We start from the raw sequence: 21,321 nt of genomic DNA on the forward strand, positions 1-21,321 counted from the left end.
GCCGCCAGCGCCGGGGAGACGCCGAGCAACGGTGGGAAGCGGGCCGCGTAGGTGTTGGCGCCGGTCACGCGGCCCACACTGAAACGCTCCCTACTTGGCTATCGCCCACGTCACGACCGCACGGCGCAGTCCAGGAGGCCGCGGGCCGCACCTTTTCCCGGCCCGCGGGGCTGCAGGTTACCCACCGCCCCGGCAGGCACGTGACCCGTGGAGTGTGGCGCGCGGCGCTCTGGGCGGGCCGGGGGCGGGACCTGACGGGAGCCCCGCCCCGTCCCGGGCCAGTTAACTGGCGGCCGAGGGGCGGGCGCCCACTCCGCGGTGCAGCGGTCGGTGGAGGTGGTGACCTGGCAGGCACGGTAATGGCCACGGTGCGGGAGAAGGCGGCGGCGCTGAACCTCTCGGCTCTCCACAGCCCGGCGCAGAGGCCTCCGGGTAGGTGCTGAGGACCGCTGTCCGGGGCGTGTGGGGGTCCCGGGGCGGGCCGGGGGCGGGGGGTGGGGTGGCGCTCAGGCTGCGGTTCTCGCGCGGGACCGGGACCCCGCCGGGTCCAGCGGGCTCGGCGCGTCTGTAGCCACTCAGGCCAGCACCTCGTCGTGTCGGCGAATTGGGTCCCTCTCCTGTGGGTGGGCTTCGGCCGGCAGACTCCGCCGCCCTCACAGCCCAGCTTTTTACTTAGTTCCCCAACTTGAACTTCGCCGCGCGCTCGTCAGTGGCCCGCTGCGCTGCGTGCCAGGCGCTCGCACTAGGTCTCCAGACAGGCTCCACGTCGTTACTCGTAGCAAGCCTATCTGGACTTGGAGGGCTCTTTGCCTTCTGTCTCATCCACAGACCTCGACTCCACAATATGGCCAGGGAACCAGCGCCTCTCTTGCCCGCTCTGTTCTCCAGACATCCTGGGGGTGATGAGTGGTTTTTGTTCGACGGGAAGGAACTTGGCATAAAAAGTATTTGTTCGTTAAATTTTCTGGATAAGCAGTATTTCAGTGAATAGAAGTTTTGAACTTTTTTTTTTTAATGGCTATATGACATTAGGAGAGACGTTGGTGAATTCTGCCACCAGCTTAATCATATGTTTGGGGGTAGTTTGCTTAGCCTTTTGCTTTCTTTGAATATCCAAACAAATGAACGGAATGGATGATCAGTTCTAAAATTCTGTTCCTAGCATATTACAACTCAGTAAATAAAGATATTCAGACAACACAGCTTTTTTTTTTTTTTTCCTTTTTCTTTCTAGATAAGTTAAACCTTTCCCCCTTTCTGTATCGGCTGTGTGGGGTGTTATAGGTTCCCTATCTGACAGAAACTTTTCCTTTGGAAAATACCAACCAGTGAAACTGACTCCTTCCTCAAGATGACGGTAGTCAGTGAATTGACTTAGGTCATTTGGGTGCATCTCAATGGCTCCAGTCTTGTGTTGACTTATAATTACTAATGTTCCTTTTAATCTTCAAAATACTAATGATAAATTGTGATAAAGAACTACTTTCCTAGGAACAATCATAATATTGACCTTCTTCTGCCCCAATTTAAAGGATTCAGATAAGCATATGATGGCTACATTCAGAATTTCTCTTTGTTTTGCATTTTGAAGAGGAGGGATTCATTCATCATTTGAGAATTCAAAATTGGAAACAGTCTTGGGAAATCTTTGGGCTTACTGTCTGAGTGAAAGAAATTGCCAACTTTTGTGTGATTAGAACCATAGCACCCTGTCTTCTCTAACAGCTGAAATACCAGTTCTGAGCTTTGGGCTTTTGTGAACAGGTTCTTAGATGGCATAAGGGAATATGTATTCACAATTAAGTAGGTGACTGTCAGAGGGAAGAGCTGAAGTGCTGGTTAGCAGATTTGAACCCAAGGAAAAGACCAGTTTCCTGCTCGGCAGGTGCAGTGGGCAGAGAAGGGCCCACTGCCTTTTTTCATTTGTTTTGCTTGCTAGGGTTGGAACCCTACCTGTTAGCATTTGTTAATCCCTCTTCCACCCTTTAGTTCCCTGTCACAGTCCCAGGGAGCACAGTAATAGGAGCCCGTGCTTCTTGGTTCCTTGCTATTGGCTTTCTTTGTGCTCTGGCAAGCAGCTTTGTACACTTCGTTCTCTACTGAATAGTTACTCTTCCACGCCCTAACGGGGCTGTAATGACCAGGGACCTGATTTATGTAGAAGATATGAATGCTATAAGCTAACCTTCAGCACTTACTTCGAAGATATTTGCCTTTTAATATAGACGAACAAGAAAGTGGTGTGTTACCCTGTTATCCCTTCATACTGTAACCTAATTCTTTGAATTCACCTGGTATCACTTTTCCAGAGAGCTCAAAGTACTTCCCATATGCTGTCTCATTAATCTGTATGCAGTAAAGTAGGGGCCAATGCCTACTTTTGTGGATACTTCTCTTAATCTGTTTTAAAGTTGTTCTTTTTTTTTTTTTTAAGATTTTATTTATTTATTTGACAGAGAGAGACACAGCTAGAGAGGGAACACAAGCAGGGGGAGTGGGAGAGGGAGAAGCAGGCTTCCTGCCGAGCAGGGAGCCCGATGCGGGGCTCGATCCCAGGACCCTGGGATCATGACCTGAGCCAAAGGCAGATGCTTAACGACTGAGCCACCCAGGCGCCCCTAAAGTTGTTCTTATTAGAAGAGATTTCTTTTACATATTTTACCTACTTGCAGCCTTCTTTTTAGAGGCAGTCTCAGGCTTCAGCCTGACATCTCTAATACCATATAAGAGGAAAACAAACTTTGGACTACCAAAACCAATATGCAGTAAAAGCATTGCATATTGGTATCATTGTATAGCAAGTTTTTCCCACTCAGTCACAGCTGCCTATTTGAATACCCAAAACTCAGTTCTTTACATTTATGTATTTTCATAAGGTTTTGGTTAATGTCCAACAGATGTAGTTCTTTTCGTTGGTCTTGACAATTCTGTAACATTTTAAAACCTCTTGAAAAAAATTCTAAAATTCTGAAACAAATAATACATTATATGTTAAAAAAAAAAAGAAGAAGATAGTAGGAAGGGAAAAATGAAGGGGGGGAAATCGGAGGGGGAGACAAACCATGAGAGGCTATGAACTCTGAGAAACAAACTGAGGGTTCTAGAGGGGAGGGGGGTGGGGGGATGGGTTAGCCTGGTGATGGGTATTAAAGAGGGCACGTATTGAATGGAGTGCTGGGCGTTATACGCAAACAATGAATCATGGAACACTACATCAAAAACCAATGATGTAATGTATGGTGATTAACATAACGTAATAAAATAAAATTTAAAAAAAAATTCTCTTTAATCCTAAATGACTTAAGATGTTTTTTAAATTTTTTAAGATTTTATTTATTTATTTGGGGCGCCTGGGTGGCTCAGTCGTTAAGCGTCTGCCTTCGGCTCAGGTCATGATCCCAGGGTCCTGGGATCGAGCCCCGCATCGGGTTCCCTGCTCAGCGGGAAGCCTGCTTCTCCCTCTCCCACTCCCCCTGCTTGTGTTCCCTCCCTAGCTGTGTCTCTCTCTGTCAAATAAATAAATAAAATCTTAAAAAAAAAAAAGATTTTATTTATTTATTTGAGAGAGAGCAGAGAGAGCACACATGAATGGGGGGAGGAGCAGAGGGAGTGGGAGAAGCAGGCCTCCCGCTGAACAGGACCAATCCCAGGACCCCAAGATCATGAGTGGAGCTGAAGGCAGGCACTCAACTGACTGAGCCACTAAATGACTTAGGATTTTTCTTTATATAGATTATTATTTTTTTTAAGATTTTATTTATTTGACAAAGAGAGACACAGAGAGAGAGGGAAGACAAGCAGGGGGAGTGTGAGAGGGAGAAGCAGGCTTCCCGCCGAGCAGGGAGCCCGATGTGGGGCTCGATGCGGGGCTCGATCCCAGGACGCTGGGATCATGACCTGAGCCAAAGGCAGATGCTTAACGACTGAGCCACCCAGGCGCCCCTAAATGACTTAGGATTTATATATTATTTTCTGATGAAGAGTTAAATCCTCTGGTATGTGACACATCTTGGTCTTATCTGCTAGCAGTCTTTATTTACTGAATTCTGTTTAAAGCTTGACATCATCAGGTGGTACGAATAGTTAAAGGATAAACTCTTTGAAGGTAGGGACTCTGTCCCCTTAGGTCAGAGGAAGGAAGAAGAAGTAAAATACCTTTCCTTTTCTTTTTACTTTTTATTTTTTTATTTTTAATTTTTAAAAAAATATTTATTTGAGAGAGCAAGTGAGAGAGAGCACAAGCAAGGTGAAGGGCAGAGGGAGAAGAAGACTCCCTACTGAGCGGGGAGCCCGATGTGCGACTCAATGCCCGGACTCTGGGATCATGACCTAAGCCAAAGGCGGACGCTTAACCGACTGAGCCACCCAGGCGCCCCTCTTTACTTTTTAAATAAACTTTTAGAATTTTCTTTTTTTTCTTTTTGTTTTTAAGATTTTATTTATTTGACAGAGAGAGAGACAGCGAGAGAGGGAAGACAAGAAAGGGGAGTGTGAGAGGGAGAAGCAGGCTTCCCGCTGAGCAGGGATCCTGATGCTGGGCTCGATCCCAGGACCCTGTGATCATCACCTGAGCTGAAGACAGACGCCTAATGACTGAGCCAATCAGGCGCCCCAAACTTAGAATTTTAGAATAGATTTAGGTTTACAAAAAAGTCATGAAGTTTGTATATAGATTTCCCACCCACATGTCCTTCACTCATTTTCCCTTATTATTAACATCTTACATTAGTATAGTACATTTGTCACAATTAATGAACCAATGTTAACACATAATTATTAACTGAAGTCCATACTTTATTCAGATTTCCTTAATTTTTTTTTAAAGATTATTTATTTATTTATTTGAGAGAGAGAGAGAGCATGAGAGGGAGGAGGGTCAGAGGGAGAAGCAGACTCCCTGCTGAGCAGGGAGCCCGATGCGGGACTCGATCCCAGGACTCCAGGATCATGACCTGAGCTGACTTAACCAACTGAGCCACCCAGGCACCCCAAGATTTCCTTAATTTTTGCCTAATGTTCTTTTTCTGTTCCAGGATCCTGTTCAGGATATTACATTACATCTTAGGCTCTCCTAGATTGTGACAGTTTCCCACTTTGTTTTGAGTTATACATCTGTTCATTGCTGGGTACTGATGGTAGCTACCTTACCTATATTGTCTCCTGTGATCCTCCGAGTAACTGAGAGAAGTGGACCCGGCTCTGTTTTGCAACAGAAAAGTTACACTGTTTGCCCAAGATTGCATTACTAGTAAATGATGGAGCCAAGAATAGAACCCAGGGATCTGGGACTCCAGACTGCATGCTTTTGTCTTACTCTTTGTATCCACAGAAACTAGCCCTGTGCCTGCTGCATTAACACAAGTTTTCGTGTCCTAATTTATTCAGTTAACCCACAGTTTCTGAACTCTGGGCACTGTTGACATTTTCTTTGTCGTGGGGGCTGACACTTCAGCAGTGTCCCTAGCCCCTCTACTCACTAAATGCCAGGAGCACTTCCCCTTCCTCAGCTTGTGACGATCAAGAATGTCTCCAGACACTGCCAAATATCTAGCTGGGAGTAAAATCATCCACTAAGAACCACTGCATTAACCCTCCTTTAAAAATTTTTAGTAGTTGGCAATCATCTACAACCCACAAGTATCGAATAACCAAATGTATTATGTGAGGCAGTCTATAAGGCAATTAAATAATTTGAACTTTTGCAAACTATAAGGACATTTGAAAAAAAGAAGGCACTAGCTCACTGTTCAGGTTTTGTGGAAAATTGCCTAACATGAGCTAGCTGAATTCTTTTTTTTTTTTTTCCTGTGGGGTGGGGATAGTCTAATGCCCGAGAATGAAAAGGAATTGTTACATGTTCATTTAGAAGTAGCATTTTTTTCATAATTCTTTGTGTGTTTACCTTGCATTGGGATCCACTTTTATTAATGTGTATATGATCTTCTAAGGAGGCGAGTAATCCTACTAATTTGAAGTGATCATAGAATTGTTTTTGCCCGTAAGTAGGTTTCACCAGCAGGGCCGTAGTAGATGTGTTACACAGATCATAGGTGAAGCTGATTATCCTTTTGTAACTTTTGAATAAATGTAATTTCTTGACACATCTGCTTTATGACTTGATTTTTAGGGAATTATTATAATGTGATTATTTAGTGTGTATTTATAGAAGGGAAGATAATTATTAGCATCACATATATAAGAGTTCAACATTAGAAATTTAACTTTTTTATTGTTGGTAAACTTTTTTGGGTAGATTTCAAATACATGCAAAGGACAGGTCTTGGTTTTGAAAAATAACTATTGCTTTCAAGCGAATAAAGATGAGCGCTTGAAAAATGAATGTTAACTAGCCTAGGCTTATATAGTGCTTACGAGCATGTATAGTATGTTATAGATCTAGTTTAAAACAATCTCTGAGCCTCTTGTTAGGCCACCTTCCAAAAAAGCTTTTTATCTGATAAGGTCACATTTGTTTCTATGCCTCATTTCTTACCATATTTTATGTGGTGTTCAATGTCCATTCTAAATGGAGATGGGTAGAATTTCAGTCTCTCAAATCCTATAATCAGGGGTGCCTGGGTGGCTCAGTCGTTAAGCGTCTGCCTTCGGCTCAGGTCATGATCCCAGGGTCCTGGGATCAAGCCCCGCATCGGGCTCCCTGCTCGGCAGGAAGCCTGCTTCTCCCTCTCTCACTCCCTCTGCTTGTGTTCCTGCTTTCGCTATCTCTGTCTCTGTCAAATAAATAAATAAAATCTTTAAAAATAAAATAAAATAAGATCCTGTAATCAGATGTTTAGACCTGAAACCAACCTTAAACACAGTGTTCAGCTCTTATATCAGTAAATGAAGAAACCAACCTATAGAGGTTAATTCTCTTATCCCAGGTTATCACAGCTCATCTCTAGATTCTTTGATCCTTTCATCATGATGCTTTTAGAACACTCTTGACCAAATGTAAATAAGGAAGCATCAAGATGCAAATAGTGATGAATTTTAATTAATTAATTTTAGAGAGGGGAGAGAGGGGGTTGGGGCAGGAGCAGAGGGAGAGGGAGAGAGAGAATCTCAAGCAGGCTCCACACCCCCAGCACAGAGCCCGATGTGTGGCTCCATCTCACGACCCTGAGATCATGACCTGAGCCAAAATCAAGAGTCGGACACTTAACCGACTGGGGCACCTGGGTTAATAAGGTGAGCATCACTAATAATTAGATAGTGATGAATTTTAAAGAAATGTCTAGCTCATATGCAAGTGAGGGCTGAGGACAAGCTGAAGCTGAAATTCTGATGCTAGACTTACAAAGTACTCTTTGTCTACTTCTGGTCTCTTGAATCCTGTTTAGAAGTCACAGTAATTTGTCTCACTGTGCCATGGTCTGCTATACCCATATTCATTTCAACTCTTAGATAATGATAAATAAATTTCAAACCAGCATGTGGGGGATCTGTGTTCAACTGGTGAAGTCAGCATTAAAAAAACAGGTTATCCTGGTGTGGGTTTTGGCACATGTACTTGTCAAGTGCAGGGTATATTATGTATTAAAGTATCTGTATGAACATGAGCTAGTTTGGGTCTGTGGGTGGTGATGCTTGAGGGGAAATATCCCAGGATGCAATGTTGGGAATTAATGGTCAGTGAGAACAGAGGGGACCTGAAAGGGCTGAATTGTATCATGCCTGGAGGACTCTGGAAACTTTGCATGGCTCATAGGTGCCTACTATCCTGCTCTAACCTGTTCTTTAATCTTTTATACCATGTTATCCAACCTGCAGAACTTCCTGATTTTCCCATATTTAAGCAGCAAGTTAATATGTGGAAATTTATTCTTCTTACTTCCCCTCTGAAGACTAGCCTTTTCCATGTCACTGAAGCTGTGTATCCCTTCCTTCCCACCCCTTCTGTTGTCTTATTGATCTCCAATTAGTAAGTGACTCAGCCTTAATTTTTAAGATTTGTATACCTACCTACTTGTAGCTCAACTGTTATGACTGAGGTGTATCAAATTTAATATCATTACCAGCCCAGAAGTATATTTCACTGCTACTTAAAAGGCCCTCTGATCTCTACAAGTTTGAATCTTACTTTCCTCTCCTCTCCTACTCCTGTGTACTGTGACTAGTATATATTATAGAATTTATGATATCCTACTTTATTTTAGGACTAATGGCTACTGTTTTTATTTATTTATTTATTGGTTTATTTAATGATTGCTTTTTTTTTTAAAGGTTTTATTTATATATTAGAGCATGAGCAGGGGAGAGGGGCAGAGGGAGAGGGAGAAGCAGACTCCCTGCTGAGCAAGGAGGCCATCGTGGGGCTCAATCCCAGGACCCTGAGATCATGACCCAAGCTGAAGGCAGACGCTTAACCGACTGAGCCACCCGGGCACCATGCCTGCTGTTTTTAAATAGCTTTGCTAAGGGTTCACAATGTTTTTTTTTTTTAGGGCTCACAAATCTTAAAGTTGTTTTGTTTCTTCTAATCTCATTGGCTCGCTTAAAGCTCTTTCACTTAATCCAAGTCTTCAGTGAAAAGTTGATGCTAAAACTGGTGACTTAATGTATTTATATTTGAGTCCTAGAAGTATGTTTACTACTTGTGAAACTGGGTTTGTTTAACTCATGAACCTCAATTTCCTCAAAGTAAGATTATTAATAAGTATTTCAGAGAAGTTTATCAGGATTAAGCAAGAGAAGACAGAGCTTGTCATATTTAAGTACTCAAATATTAGTTATTAGTAATAATATAATGAAGATTTGAAAAAAGACTAAAGAGCAGACATTAAGTTCATTTATTTATTTTTTTCATTAAGTTCATTTAAATCCAGCTATAATCTCTAATATTTTAAGAAGCTAAGAATATTAACCTTGAACACTCCTTTTAATTAGTTATTGTGTCTGGAAACAGCGCAGCTACTCCTGGGTTCTAGATACCAGGAATGACCTGGACAGATTTTGAGATTTCCTTAAATGCTCCATTCTGGCTCTATTCAGTAGATATTAAATACTGTGCCAGTAGTATATCTATTTCCACCTTGGAAATAGTTTTACTAGTTTATCTAGTTGATTCTCCTATAATTCAGTCCTTAAAACTGCCTACATGACATTTGGAAAACTGGCATCAATTACTACCTTCTTTGTTTAGTACTGGATTATGAAGTATCTTGAATTTTATTTTTTTTTAAACTAATACTAGCAATTTTATTTTTTTATTTTTTTTTTAAGATTTTATTTATTTATTTGAGAGAGAGATCATGAGCAGGGGGGAAGGGTAGAGGGAGAAGCAGACTCCCCGCTGAGCAGGGAGCCTGATGCGGGACTCGCTCCCAGGACCCTGGGATCGTGACCTGAGCTGAAGGCAGACGCCCAACTGACTGAGTCACCCAGGCGCCCAGTATCTTGAATTTTAAAATATAAAAACAGTCTTGCTGATTATTTTAAACTAACATAATAATTGGTAGATAGTTAAACTACCCATCTATTTTTGGTCTGGGAAGTATACAAATAAACAGTAAAGGGCTTTATGTGTGTGCATGTGTGTATGTTAGTAATTTTCCTGGTGAAGATGTTAAAATTTCTAGTAGCACAAAATGACACTGTAAGTGAATACAGTGTGATGGTTCACTATGATTCTTTTATTTATTATAATACAAAAGATGAATTCCAAATGACCCACTTAAAATTTATGACCCTAGTACATTAAGTGGAGTTTTAATGTCCTTCAGGAACTTACCTTTGCCTTCATCTCATACATTCTATTTATCTAAAAAGGCAGGAAGGTAATTTCAGGTAGCAGTTTCTTTAGTTATGTCTCCCCTTGTTCCTTACAGTTTTACTGATGCATAGTTTTCCTTTTTACACAACCTTAAGGGAAGTAGTAACTTTTCAACTTCTCTGTCAGAGTATCCTAAAAATGAAGGGAGTAAGACACCTAACAAAACTGGGGACTTAAAAATTAGAACCACTGAATATTCAGAGGATCATTGAAAAGTGTAACACATAAAAAGGCATACTCTGTTTATGTAAAAAGAGAGCCAGCCAGCCAGCCAGCCAGCCAGCCAACAAGCTGATGATTAGCTAGACTCTGTTCCATCAGCTTATTAAAACTAAGGTCCATTTTTTTTTCCTTTTAATTGTTTCTCCTTTTCTTTGTAGTTTTGCCAAATATCCGTTTATTACAATGAGGAAAAATGTGATAAATCTTTGAAAGCATGTTTTCTTTCTTTTCTGTTTTGCTAAAATCTTGCTCAGTTTCTATGCTTTTCCTATCTTTGTGGTAGGCTGTGAGCTCCTATTGGGCAGGAACCAGTTTTCCCTGTTACAAAGTACTTAACTTATAAGCTGCATAATAGGAAGCTTTAAAAATAGTAGTTTATTCCAACTCCTGTGTGTGTGTGTGTGTCTAAATGATACAGACCATGAACCAAATTCCAGTAGCACCTCTTACAACATAATGTCTGGAAGTTACACTTAACCTCTGTGAATCTATTCTCCATTTCTCAAGTAGAGATTATGTCTACCTCATGGGGTTGCTAATGACCTAAATGTGAGGCACTTAGTAGAGTTCTGTGCACATAATTAGTAGCTGCCACAAGGACCTGCTTGATCTGCACTCCCCCACCCCAAAGACCATTTCCACTCCCCTCTGGTCTCCCTTCCTACTGTTCTCTCCCTGGTCACCCGCTCAGGCCATGCTGGCCTTGTTCCTCCTCTCCTGGCCAAGCACACTCGCTTCTCGGGCCTTTGTTCTTTCTGTTCTCTCTGCCCTTTCCCCAAATATCTGCACAGCTTGCTTCCTGGTTTTACTCAGGCTTCTGCTCAGATATCACCTTGTCAGATCTTTCCAGACATCCCCTCTAAAATAGTGTTCTCCTCTTCACCAGGCTTTATTTTTCTCCTAAGCACTCATCTAACACATACATATTGTGTGTATCTTCCCACAAAGTAGAAGTCTGTGAGAACAGGGACTCTCTTTTGCTCACCGATGTATCTAAGCCCATAGAACAGTGTTCAGCATAGAGTACGCACTGCATTTTTGATGAGCTGCTACTGATTAAAAGTTCAATAACAAGCTAACCTCATAATTGTTCCTCATTAATAACTTTGGAAATTGCCACCTTTTGCTCAAGGATTGCTTAGACCTGATTATAAATGAACAAGGTTACTCTGCATTTTTCCCCTTGCAGGTTTCAGTGTGGCCCAGAAACCATTTGGAGCCACGTATGTGTGGAGCAGCATTATAAACACGCTTCAAACACAGGTGCAGGTGAAAAAGCGAAGACACCATTTAAAAAGACACAATGACTGCTTTGTTGGTTCAGAAGCTGTGGATGTCATTTTTTCTCACCTAATTCAGAATAAATATTTTGGTGATGTGGATATTCCTCGGGCCAAAGTGGTGAGAGTGTGTCAAGCACTTATGGACTACAAAGTATTTGAAGCAGTTCCAACCAAAGTCTTTGGAAAAGACAAAAAACCTACCTTTGAAGATAGTAGTTGCAGCCTTTATAGATTCACAACCATACCTAATCAAGACAGTCAGTTAGGCAAAGAGAATAAGCGATATTCACCTTCCAGGTTAGTATATAATGTTAGATTATCCTGGGGATATTGGCAGGATTTCATCGACTTTTTAGCGAGAGGCTGACTGGCTTTATGTTATTTTAGAAATTGTAAATTAGGCTAACATCTGGGTCTGTGGGGAAATTTGATAAAATACAGTGAATTTCTATTTATTTGGTATCTCCTGGAATTCCTACTTATTCATATTTTATATTTAGCAGAAATAATCAACAAACTTTGATTTTCTTTCTGCATCAATTTACAATCATAGTATAAAAATATGTTAGAGAGTTTATACACAAAGTGATATGAGAACAGAAAAGGTGAAGGGAGGCTGGTGGGTTATCACTAGAATCCAGGACATGGTAGATGTTAAGTATGAAAGGCATGTGGGACCCAGAATGCAGAGGATTTTATATGACATACGACATAAAGAGTTTGCAATCAATCATACAGATGTTGGGGAGGCCACAGAAAATGACAATGAATCTTAGAAAGGTCATCCTATCCTGGCAGCCATACGGACAGCCTAACTGGGAGAGCCAGTTAGGAATCTATTGCAGTATTGCAGTCTACAGATGAGGGTGAAGTGAGCAGCAGTGGTGAAGACGGAATCATGTCAAGGGAGACTGGGGGACAGAATTGTAGAACCCAGTGCTTGAAATGGATGTATGTGATGAGTACATAATTAACTTGGTTATTTGTCATGAAATAAGACGTTTCTCTTTTATTTTCTTCAGCTAAACTGTATAGAAGTGACCGTGTAACTGAAGCTCTTATAATTCAGATCTGACCCAAAGAGTTTTAGTGTTACCGACTTTCAATTATTATTATTTTTTTAAGTTTTATTTATTTGAGAGAGAGAGCAAGCACAAGCATGGGGAGGGGTGGAGGGAGAGGGAGAAGCAGGCTCCCCGCCGAGCAGGGAGCCCGACGTGGGGCTCGATCCCAGGACCCTGAGATCATGACCTAACCTGAAGGCAGATGCTTAACCAGCTGAGCCACCCGGGCGCCCCTTTCAATTATTTTTAATGTATAGTGTATCAAAAATTGTGTATTTTTAGTGTATTTAGTATATCAAATATCTTTTTTTTTTTTTTTTAAAGATTTTTTATTTATTTGACAGAGAGAGACACAGCAAGAGAGGGAACCCAAGTAGGGGGAGTGGGAGAGGGAGAAGTAGGCTTCCCACTGAGCAGGGAGCCCGACGCGGGGCTCGATCCCAGGACCCTGGGATCATGACCTGAGCCGAAGGCAGACGCTTAACAACTGAGCCACCCAGGTGCCCCGTATCAAATATCTTAATGTCTTAACTTTCAAGACTCTCTATTTAAAAGATGATAACATTTACCTCTCTGTTTAGGAAAGATATATGAGGGTAAGATAGGGCAAAATCACTGCTTTCCAAATGCAAGTCCACATTCTTTATGTGAAACCTTTGGGGTCACATGCATTTAGAAATTTGGAACTTTGGAGGTTTTAAAAAGATAATTTTGTAGATAGAACATATATTAGATAACACTCCTAGAGGGATCTGGGAGAGCATCTGGTAACGAAATGCATTAATATTTCTGCAGTAAACAAAATACTCATACTAACTGGGATAAGTAAAGACTATGCAGGACAGGTTTCCTCCCCCCTCCGGCCCCAGTAAAGTGAGGACAGGTTTTGTCACTATATGAGTTCTGAATAAACTTTAGATTTCTCACAGCCTTTGGGGTTTCAGAATTGTGGGTAAATATTTATAGGTCTATATTTGGAAAATGATGAGCACTATCTACCAAAGAATGCCCCAGAAATAGAGATAAGTGATAAAAACCGTAAGCATAATGAAGTTTGGTTATGTTTTAAAATTGGAGATCAAAATTTTAGTCATCGAATTGCTTAAATCTAAATATTCAAAGAAAAATTTAGAGTATGTATATTTGGGCTAGAGTGAAGGTGGATGTTTTTGTATTCTACTCTTAGAATTTGCATTTGTTGTGTTTTTGCTCTGAAATACATAAGCTTTGTAGAAACTCAGCTCTCTGATGGTAAAGTATTTCTCTGGGCTTACTAAAATAAATTAATAATTAATAAATAATACTAAAATAAATAAATTCATTTTAGGTATTCCGATGTATTATTTAAGTCACCTGATATCAAATCAGCAAGTTTAGAGGATCTGTGGGAAAATCTGAGTTTAAAGCCTACTAACTCCCCTCCTGTAAACATCTCTGCAACCTTGTCTCCACAAGGTAAGTAAAGATGATGCAAGTAAGAAATTTAGAAGACCAACTTCAGATAAAATTAGTTATTTAAAACTTTTCAATCTTAACCTTTATTAGAATTTAAATATTCAGAGCACAAAGAAAGAGTACACTGTGTATTAAAGTTGTTTATATTAAGTTTTAACAGAGGTCTATTATCTTCAACAAATGATCAGTGTTGCAATTCTTGAACACTGACTTTTGTCCTATCAGCTGGCAGAGGTTCAAGCTGCAGTGTTTTGCGTGCAGATTTTTATTTATTTTAAATATGCTCTCAGATATTTTTTTCTCTAACATTTTATGAGGTTAAATAAAATTTTGAAAATTACATTAGAACATTAACAGAACTCTTATGTTCTTCCTTGTCTGTGGCAATGGAATGCAGATTAATGACTGATTTCCACCTTCCCTCCCCCATCCCAGTTGTGGAAACCCTGAGTGGAATAATCTGCAGCCAATAGTTTCAGACCAGTTTTCAGATTGAATAATGAATCATTCTTTCTTCCAAAGTCCTTATTAACATGTTATATGACTTGATCTCTTATCTCTGCCATATTGCTTTTACAGTAGAAGAATGAAAAGAATTCCTGCTGTCTAAAGTCTGTTCTCCTACACTTTAAACAAATCTTGAATTGTTTTACTTTGTCATAAGAAACCACTTTATAAATAAGGTTGACTTTTTTTTCTCTTTTCTCTTTTTTTTTGCCAAAATTTATACCTTAGACTTGCCTAGACAAATATCGTGGTGAGTATTTAGTAAATATTTTTACTTTTCACTTTGTCGTTTTTCCTGTGTAGTTATTAATGAAGTATGGCAAGAAGAAACAATTGGACGTCTCTTGCAGCTCGTAGACCTTCCACTTCTTGACTCCTTACTCAAACAGCAAGAGGTTGTATCTAAAGTTCCTCAGCCTAAGAGGCAACCTGATTTGGTCAACAGCAGTAACTATCTGGATCGAGGGATTCTCAAGGCTTACAGTGACTCTCAGTATGTGGAAATACATCTATCTCAATAATTTGAGTGTGTTTGTAGGAAAATCGTAGATAATGGTTTTAAGATAATCTCCTGAATTCTTCCGTCCACGGGATCAGATATGCATTAGCAGTTGATAATTATCAGGACTTGGGAAAGTGAAGAACAAAATTACCTTGGTCAAAATTAGAAAGAGATATAATTTTCATTATTTTTTTATATTTATTTTTGCTTCTCACATAACCTACTTACACATCAAGTGAAGAAAATGATTCTTCTTATCTTTGTTAAAATGTAGGGCTCTCTGGTCTTCAAAGGGACCTGGAACAAAATAAACAGATTTGACAAATTCTTAGACTTGTTTGACTACCTATACCTTTATGCTTCTCCAAAATATCTTGAATATGTATTTTTTTTAAAGATTTTATTTATTTATTTGACAGAGAGAGACATAGCGAGAGAGGGAACACAAGCAGGGGGAGTGGGAGAGGGAGAAGCAGGCTTCCCGCTGAGCAGGGAGCCCGACGTGGGGCTTAATCCCAGGACCCTGGGATCATGACCTGAGCCGAAGGCACATGCTTAACGACTGAGCCACCCAGGCGCCCCTTGAATATGTATTTTTTAATTAACTAGTTTTATCGAAGAGAGAATGAAAGTAACTCTTGCTCTCATATCTGACTATCATTCTTCTGAATATAAATCTTAAGTTGTGAAGGCTTAACTTCAGGTGCTAAAGGAAGTATGATTTTTTTTTTTTCCCTTAAGAAAGAGTTCTATATTCCTTATAACTTTGAAATTCTTTTCTTAAGTAAAATTATTAAAGGTTAAAATCTTGTATTTTCTAGCTTGTTTAATTTTTAATTACTTTGCCTCAGCACATCGTGTTCAGTAGTTAGGGAGATGGGAATGTTTAAAAGGAATGCAACTTACATTTCTCAGTACTTCTTCACAAGTTCCACAGTCCAGTGAACTATTAATAGTTAAATACCAAAAGGTAGTTTAAAACCTTATGCAAGGGGTGCCTGGGTGGCTCAGTCGTTAAGCATCTGCCTTCGGCTCAGGTCATGATCCCAGGGTCCTGGGATTAAGCCCCACACCGGGCTCCTTGCTCAGCGGGAAGCCTGCTTCTCCCTCTCCCACTCCCCCTGCTTGTGTTACCTCTCTTGCTGTCTCTCTCTCTCTGTCAAATAAATAAATAAAATCTTAAATAAATAAATAAAACCTTACGTAAAAAAAAAGTTAATCCTAACATACTAGTTAACTGAACTCTGTGTGTATAATAGGACGATTATTATTCAACAAGAATTTAAATCATTATGATGAGCACTGAAGGAAAAAGAGATAAATAAAATTGAATAAATCACACCTCTAATTCTTTTTTTTTTAAGGTGGGGGAGGGGCAGAGGGCTAGAGAGAATCTTAAGCAGGCTCCACCTCCAGTATGGAGCCCAAGGTGAGGCTCTATTTCAGGGCCCTGAGATCGTGATCTTTAGCTGAAATCAAGAGTCGGACATTTAACTGACTGAGCCTCCCAGGTGCCCCACATACCTATAATTCTTTAAAAAAAAAAAAATGAATTTAAATCCTATTTTTATAATCTAGTTTTTTTTTAAGATTTTATTTTTAAGTAATCTCTACACCTATCATGGGGCTTGAACTCACAACCCCAAGATCAAGAGTTGCATGCTCCACCGACTGTGCCCCATATTTCTACGATCTAAAGTAACATATGAAAACATTTTATAATTGGGGCGCCTGGGTGGCTCAGTCGTTAAGCGTCTGCCTTCAGCTCAGGTCATGATCCCAGGGTCCTGGGATCGAGTCCCACATCGGGCTCCCTGCTCAGCGGGAAGCCTGCTTCTCCCTCTCCCGTTCCCCCTGCTTGTGTTCCTGCTCTCGCTGTCTCTCTCTCTGTCAAATAAATAAATAAAATCTTTAAGAAAAAAAAAAAAAAAGAAAACATTTTATAATTACCTTACATTTTAAATAATTAGAAATTGTGCTAGAAGTGACCTTGAAGATCATCTTGCTGCATCTTACTATGAACTTGATGAAGCTGATGCACAGAAAGGTGACATGACCTGCCCGATATAATGCTCCTGGGTGGTGGCAGAATTAGTTGTCCTGAGTTCATAGCAGTAGAGCACATGGTTGTTCTTTTTTAAACTACATATAAAATACATATAAAATATATCATGTATATTAGCAAGTTGAATATTAAAAGTTATTCTAGAATTCTGTTTCTTGAAATGTAACATTTTTCTGATTTACCCAGGTGGCATTTTATTAGAAATGGAAACTAATATTTAATTATTTTTGAAACCCTACCTTATCTTCCTCTGTTGTCTCCTAGCCAGAGTGAGAGATGATAGATCACAGAGCTCTGAAATACACAACATCATATTAGAAAAATACTGGCCTAGGAGTCAGATCTGGGATCCAGTCCTAACTGGGACCCTGAGCAAGTAACTTAGAGTTTCTGGACCTCTGTTGTAAATTTAATATTAGAGTTTGAATTTTGATATCCTTTTCAGTTTACATTGTAGTGGATAGCTTCTGTTTTCACTTCGAAAAGAAAAAGAAGACATGAAGCCATACTTTTTGTCTGTGATACATGATCTAGCTATATTTTAAAAAGAATTACACATATCTATATCTAAGTGTATAGAAATTTATCCTCATGGCAAACTTGAAAGAGGTAGTAAATTAGGTACTGTGTGTATATTTGTTACTTGCTTTTTAAAATACTTAAAATAATTTTTTAAAAAATAATTCTTTTTTCCCCCATAGGGAAGATGAATGGCTCTCTGCAGCAACTGATTGCTTAGAATACCTTCCAGACCAGATGGTGGTGGACATAAGCAGAAACTTTCCTGAGCAACCAGATAGGATAGACTTAGTGAAAGAACTTCTGTTTGATGCCATTGGCAAATATTACAGTAGTAGGGAACCTCTGTTAAATCACTTATCTGATGTTCATAATGGCATTGCAGAGCTCTTAGGTAAGTAAGATCTTACTGGATACTGGAATTTGTCTTTTGGAGGAAACAGGAAAAAGTTAATTATCCTCAGAATGAACCAAACTGCTTCAGGCTCGAAGTGGATCTGGATAAATCCATGGAAAGTATGTTTATTCCAAACTTCTAGGGTTCATTTGGAAGGAGGCTTTAGTAAGCTCTAAAGTTATGCAGGAACTTCTGGTTGGCACAGGAGAATGCTGCCCTAATTCCCTGGAAGTTTAATAGGTATAGTGTGGCAGTTCTCTTCTTTAGAAAACACTACCAACACCACCACTCTCCCCCGCTTCATTGTCTTCAAAATGGCAGACACTCAATCCCTCTACCAATGAGCCAGACTGTTCGACATGGTTTGTTGAAAACAAATTGTGGATTTCAGAGAATCCTTTCTATTTTTCTCAGGTAGAGTTGGATACATCAGTATTTTACACATAGTGTACCCTTGAAATGTGTTGAATTAATGAAAAGCAGGCTGAGAATTTATTTACAAAGCCAAGAGTTTAATTTAACATCCTAAGATGATTATGACAAGGATTTAGGGTATCAGTTGCCAATTTGAGAATAGGCTGCCTGACGGTTGGTATTGGTCATTTATTGTAATTCCTAGTTGTTTTGTTTTGCTTTTGAAAATAGTTTTGAGAGGCCCCTGAGTGGCTCAGTCGGTTAAGCGTCTGCCTTCTGCTCGGGTCATGGTCCCAGCATCCTGGGATTGAGCCCCGCATCGGGCTCCATGCTCAGTGGGGAGCCTGCTTCTCCCTCTCCTTCTGCCTGCCTGCCTATCTGCCTACTTGTGATCTCTCTCTCTCTCTCTGTCAAATAAATAAATAAAATCTTAAAAAAAAAATAGTTTTGAGTAAGTTTAGTGTTTAGCTTCAGCTTTACCTTAAATTTTGTTCCCTTTGATAGTCATATTTGGTCAAAATTAAAAGCAGTTTTTTCTTTCGGCTGAAGTGAACGGGAAGACTGAAATAGCATTAGAAGCCACTCAGCTCTTTCTAAAGCTTCTGGACTCCCAAAATAGAGAAGAATTTAGAAGACTACTGTATTTCATGGCTGTTGCAGCACATCCTTCTGAATTTAAATTACAGAAAGAAGTAAGTCTTTTGTCTAAATGTGAATTGTATTCGAGCAGCCTTAGTTCTTACAGGACCCACAAGTCAGATTATTTCACATCGGCATCAAATATGCTGAAATGAGTAATGACTATTAATATTCAACATTGCCTTTTATATAAACTCATTCTTTTAAATATACACTATTGGGTGTGTTTTATTTTTATAGAGCGACAACCGAATGGTTGTGAAAAGGATATTCTCAAAAGCGATTGTTGACAATAAAAATTTATCTAAAGGCAAAACTGATCTTCTCGTACTCTTTTTAATGGATCATCAAAAAGATGTTTTTAAGGTAAGATTCTGAAAGTAGTTAAGTTGAGCTTATGTAATAGATCACTGGATTAAAATGCATTTGAATAATCTGTGTCCCTCCTTTTTTTTTTTTTTTTAAGATTCCAGGAACTCTACATAAAATTGTTAGTGTTAAGCTCATGGCCATTCAGAAAGGAAGAGATCCAAATAGAGACACAGGTAATTTGAGAAATATAATTTTCATGATCTTCCAAAGATAAATTCCTAGTGTTTATTTGAAAGTATTTTGTTGCACTTTAATTTCAACTAAACTTTAAATTCCTCAGGGTTATCCAGACTTAGCAGAGAGCCTCCTTATGTCAAAAAGTAACTTGACCAAATTTAGACAGTCAGCAGTGCTTAGCATCTTCAATGCATTTTATAAACTGGGGAATAAGAATATAAATGTAAAAATACTGCTTTTTTTTTTAGTTAAATCTGAGGAATAGATTCATTAACTGAACTTTTTACTTTTAAACATAAAGGATATATATATTGCCAGAGAATTGATCAAAGTGATTATTCTGACCATACACAGAAGACAACCAAGGATGAACTAATGAATTTACTAAAGACTATTGATGCGGATTCAAAACTATCTGCCAAAGAGAAGAAAAAATTGCTAGGTCAGTTCTATAAGTGTCATCCAGACATCTTTATTGAGTATTTTGGAGACTGAGTTTTTAATGTCTGTATATAACTTATGTATTTTAATAATAAATTATGTATCCTAAATATCTAATCACATTTGTAATCTTAGATGTTCTAAATATGAAATTGTACTTAATAAAACATTTTTTGTATAAACTTCCGTGTCTGAAACTGAGTATTAGATGGTGTATTGCTGTTAGATATTAACCTCTTTAGGGTGAGCTGATTTATAAGTACTGTGCCCAATACTTTATAGAACATCATAGAAATTTAATGATACGACATTGCAGTGTTTACATAACAAAGTATTAAATAGTACTCGTTAATAGGAGTGTGGTTTTTACCTTAAGAGGTACTCCTTAAAGATACAAGAGAGAAACTCAGGCTATGATAAAGTGAATTTGCTAATTACCATAAACAGTAGACAAGTCAGAAATTGAACTGTCCTAATGATTTTGAAAACTTCAACATCTTTTAAGTTTATTGGGGAAAAATTCAAACATTTAAAAATGGGAGAGAACAGAATAAAAGAATAACTTCCATGTACCTATTATCCACTTTCAACAATTGGCAACTCATGGCCAATCTCATTTAATCTATACCCCCATGCATTCCTTGCTCCCACCCCAGCAAACGTCAGACATCATATCACTTAATCTATTAAATTTCAGAATGCATGGCTAAAAGATAAGGACATAAAAAAAATAACCACAATATCATCATTACATACACACAAACCCACAATTCCTTAATACCATCAAATATGCAGTCAGTAGTCACATTTTCTGATCTCAAATGATTTTGACAGTTTACTCAAATAGGGATCCATTAAGGTCCATAAATTACAATTGGTTAATGTGCTTCTTAAGTCTCTTTTAATCCGGGGCGCCTGGGTGGCTCAGTTGTTAAGCATCTGCCTTTGGCTCACGTTATGATTCCCAGAGTCCTGGGATCGAGCCGCGCATCGGGCTCCCCGCTCCGCCGGAAGCCTGCTTCTCCCTCTCCTGCTCCCGCTGCTTGTGTTCTGTCTCTCTCTGTGTCAAGTAAAATCTCTTTTTAAAAAAAGTCTCTTTTAATCTATATATTCTTCTTTTAACTCCTCCTTCTCCTCCTCCTCCTTTTCTCACTCTGCCTCTGTCATTGAATAAACCTGGTTAGTTCTTGAGTTTCTCCACAGTCTGGATTTTGCTGATTGCAAGCTTGTACTAACTTTTATCATGTTCCTCTTGTATCCTGTACTTCTTGTGAACTGGTCATTAGCACTAAAATCTTCAACTTTTTTTTTTTTTTAAGATTTTACTTATTTGAGACAGAGCATAAGAGGGGGGAGGGTCAGAGGGAGAAGCAGACTCCCCGCCGAGCCGGGAGCCTGTTGCAGGACTGGATCCTGATCCCGGAGTCCCGGGATCAAGACCTGAGCCACCCAGGCGCCCCTAAAATCTTCAACTTTTCATCCAAGGTCA

The 21,321-nt window shown here is 39.5% G+C and overlaps 1 protein-coding gene across 1 annotated transcript; it reads left to right on the top strand.

Moving 5' to 3' along the window:
• Positions 1 to 316: 316 nt before the first annotated feature.
• DEPDC7 (DEP domain containing 7) lies at positions 317 to 19,992 on the top strand. Its single transcript, XM_032413971.1, has 9 exons — positions 317 to 432; positions 11,187 to 11,577; positions 13,672 to 13,799; positions 14,610 to 14,799; positions 17,575 to 17,786; positions 18,753 to 18,895; positions 19,083 to 19,208; positions 19,309 to 19,387; positions 19,693 to 19,992. The coding sequence occupies exons 1-9, from the start codon at positions 360 to 362 to the stop codon at positions 19,884 to 19,886; spliced, it is 1,536 nt and encodes a 511-aa protein (XP_032269862.1). The 5' UTR covers positions 317 to 359; the 3' UTR covers positions 19,887 to 19,992.
• The last annotated feature ends 1,329 nt before the right edge of the window (positions 19,993 to 21,321 follow it).

The sequence above is a fragment of the Phoca vitulina genome, unplaced genomic scaffold (genome assembly GCF_004348235.1).
Source record: "Phoca vitulina isolate PV1807 unplaced genomic scaffold, GSC_HSeal_1.0 scaffold16, whole genome shotgun sequence".
NCBI classification, from domain to species: Eukaryota; Metazoa; Chordata; class Mammalia; order Carnivora; family Phocidae; genus Phoca; species Phoca vitulina.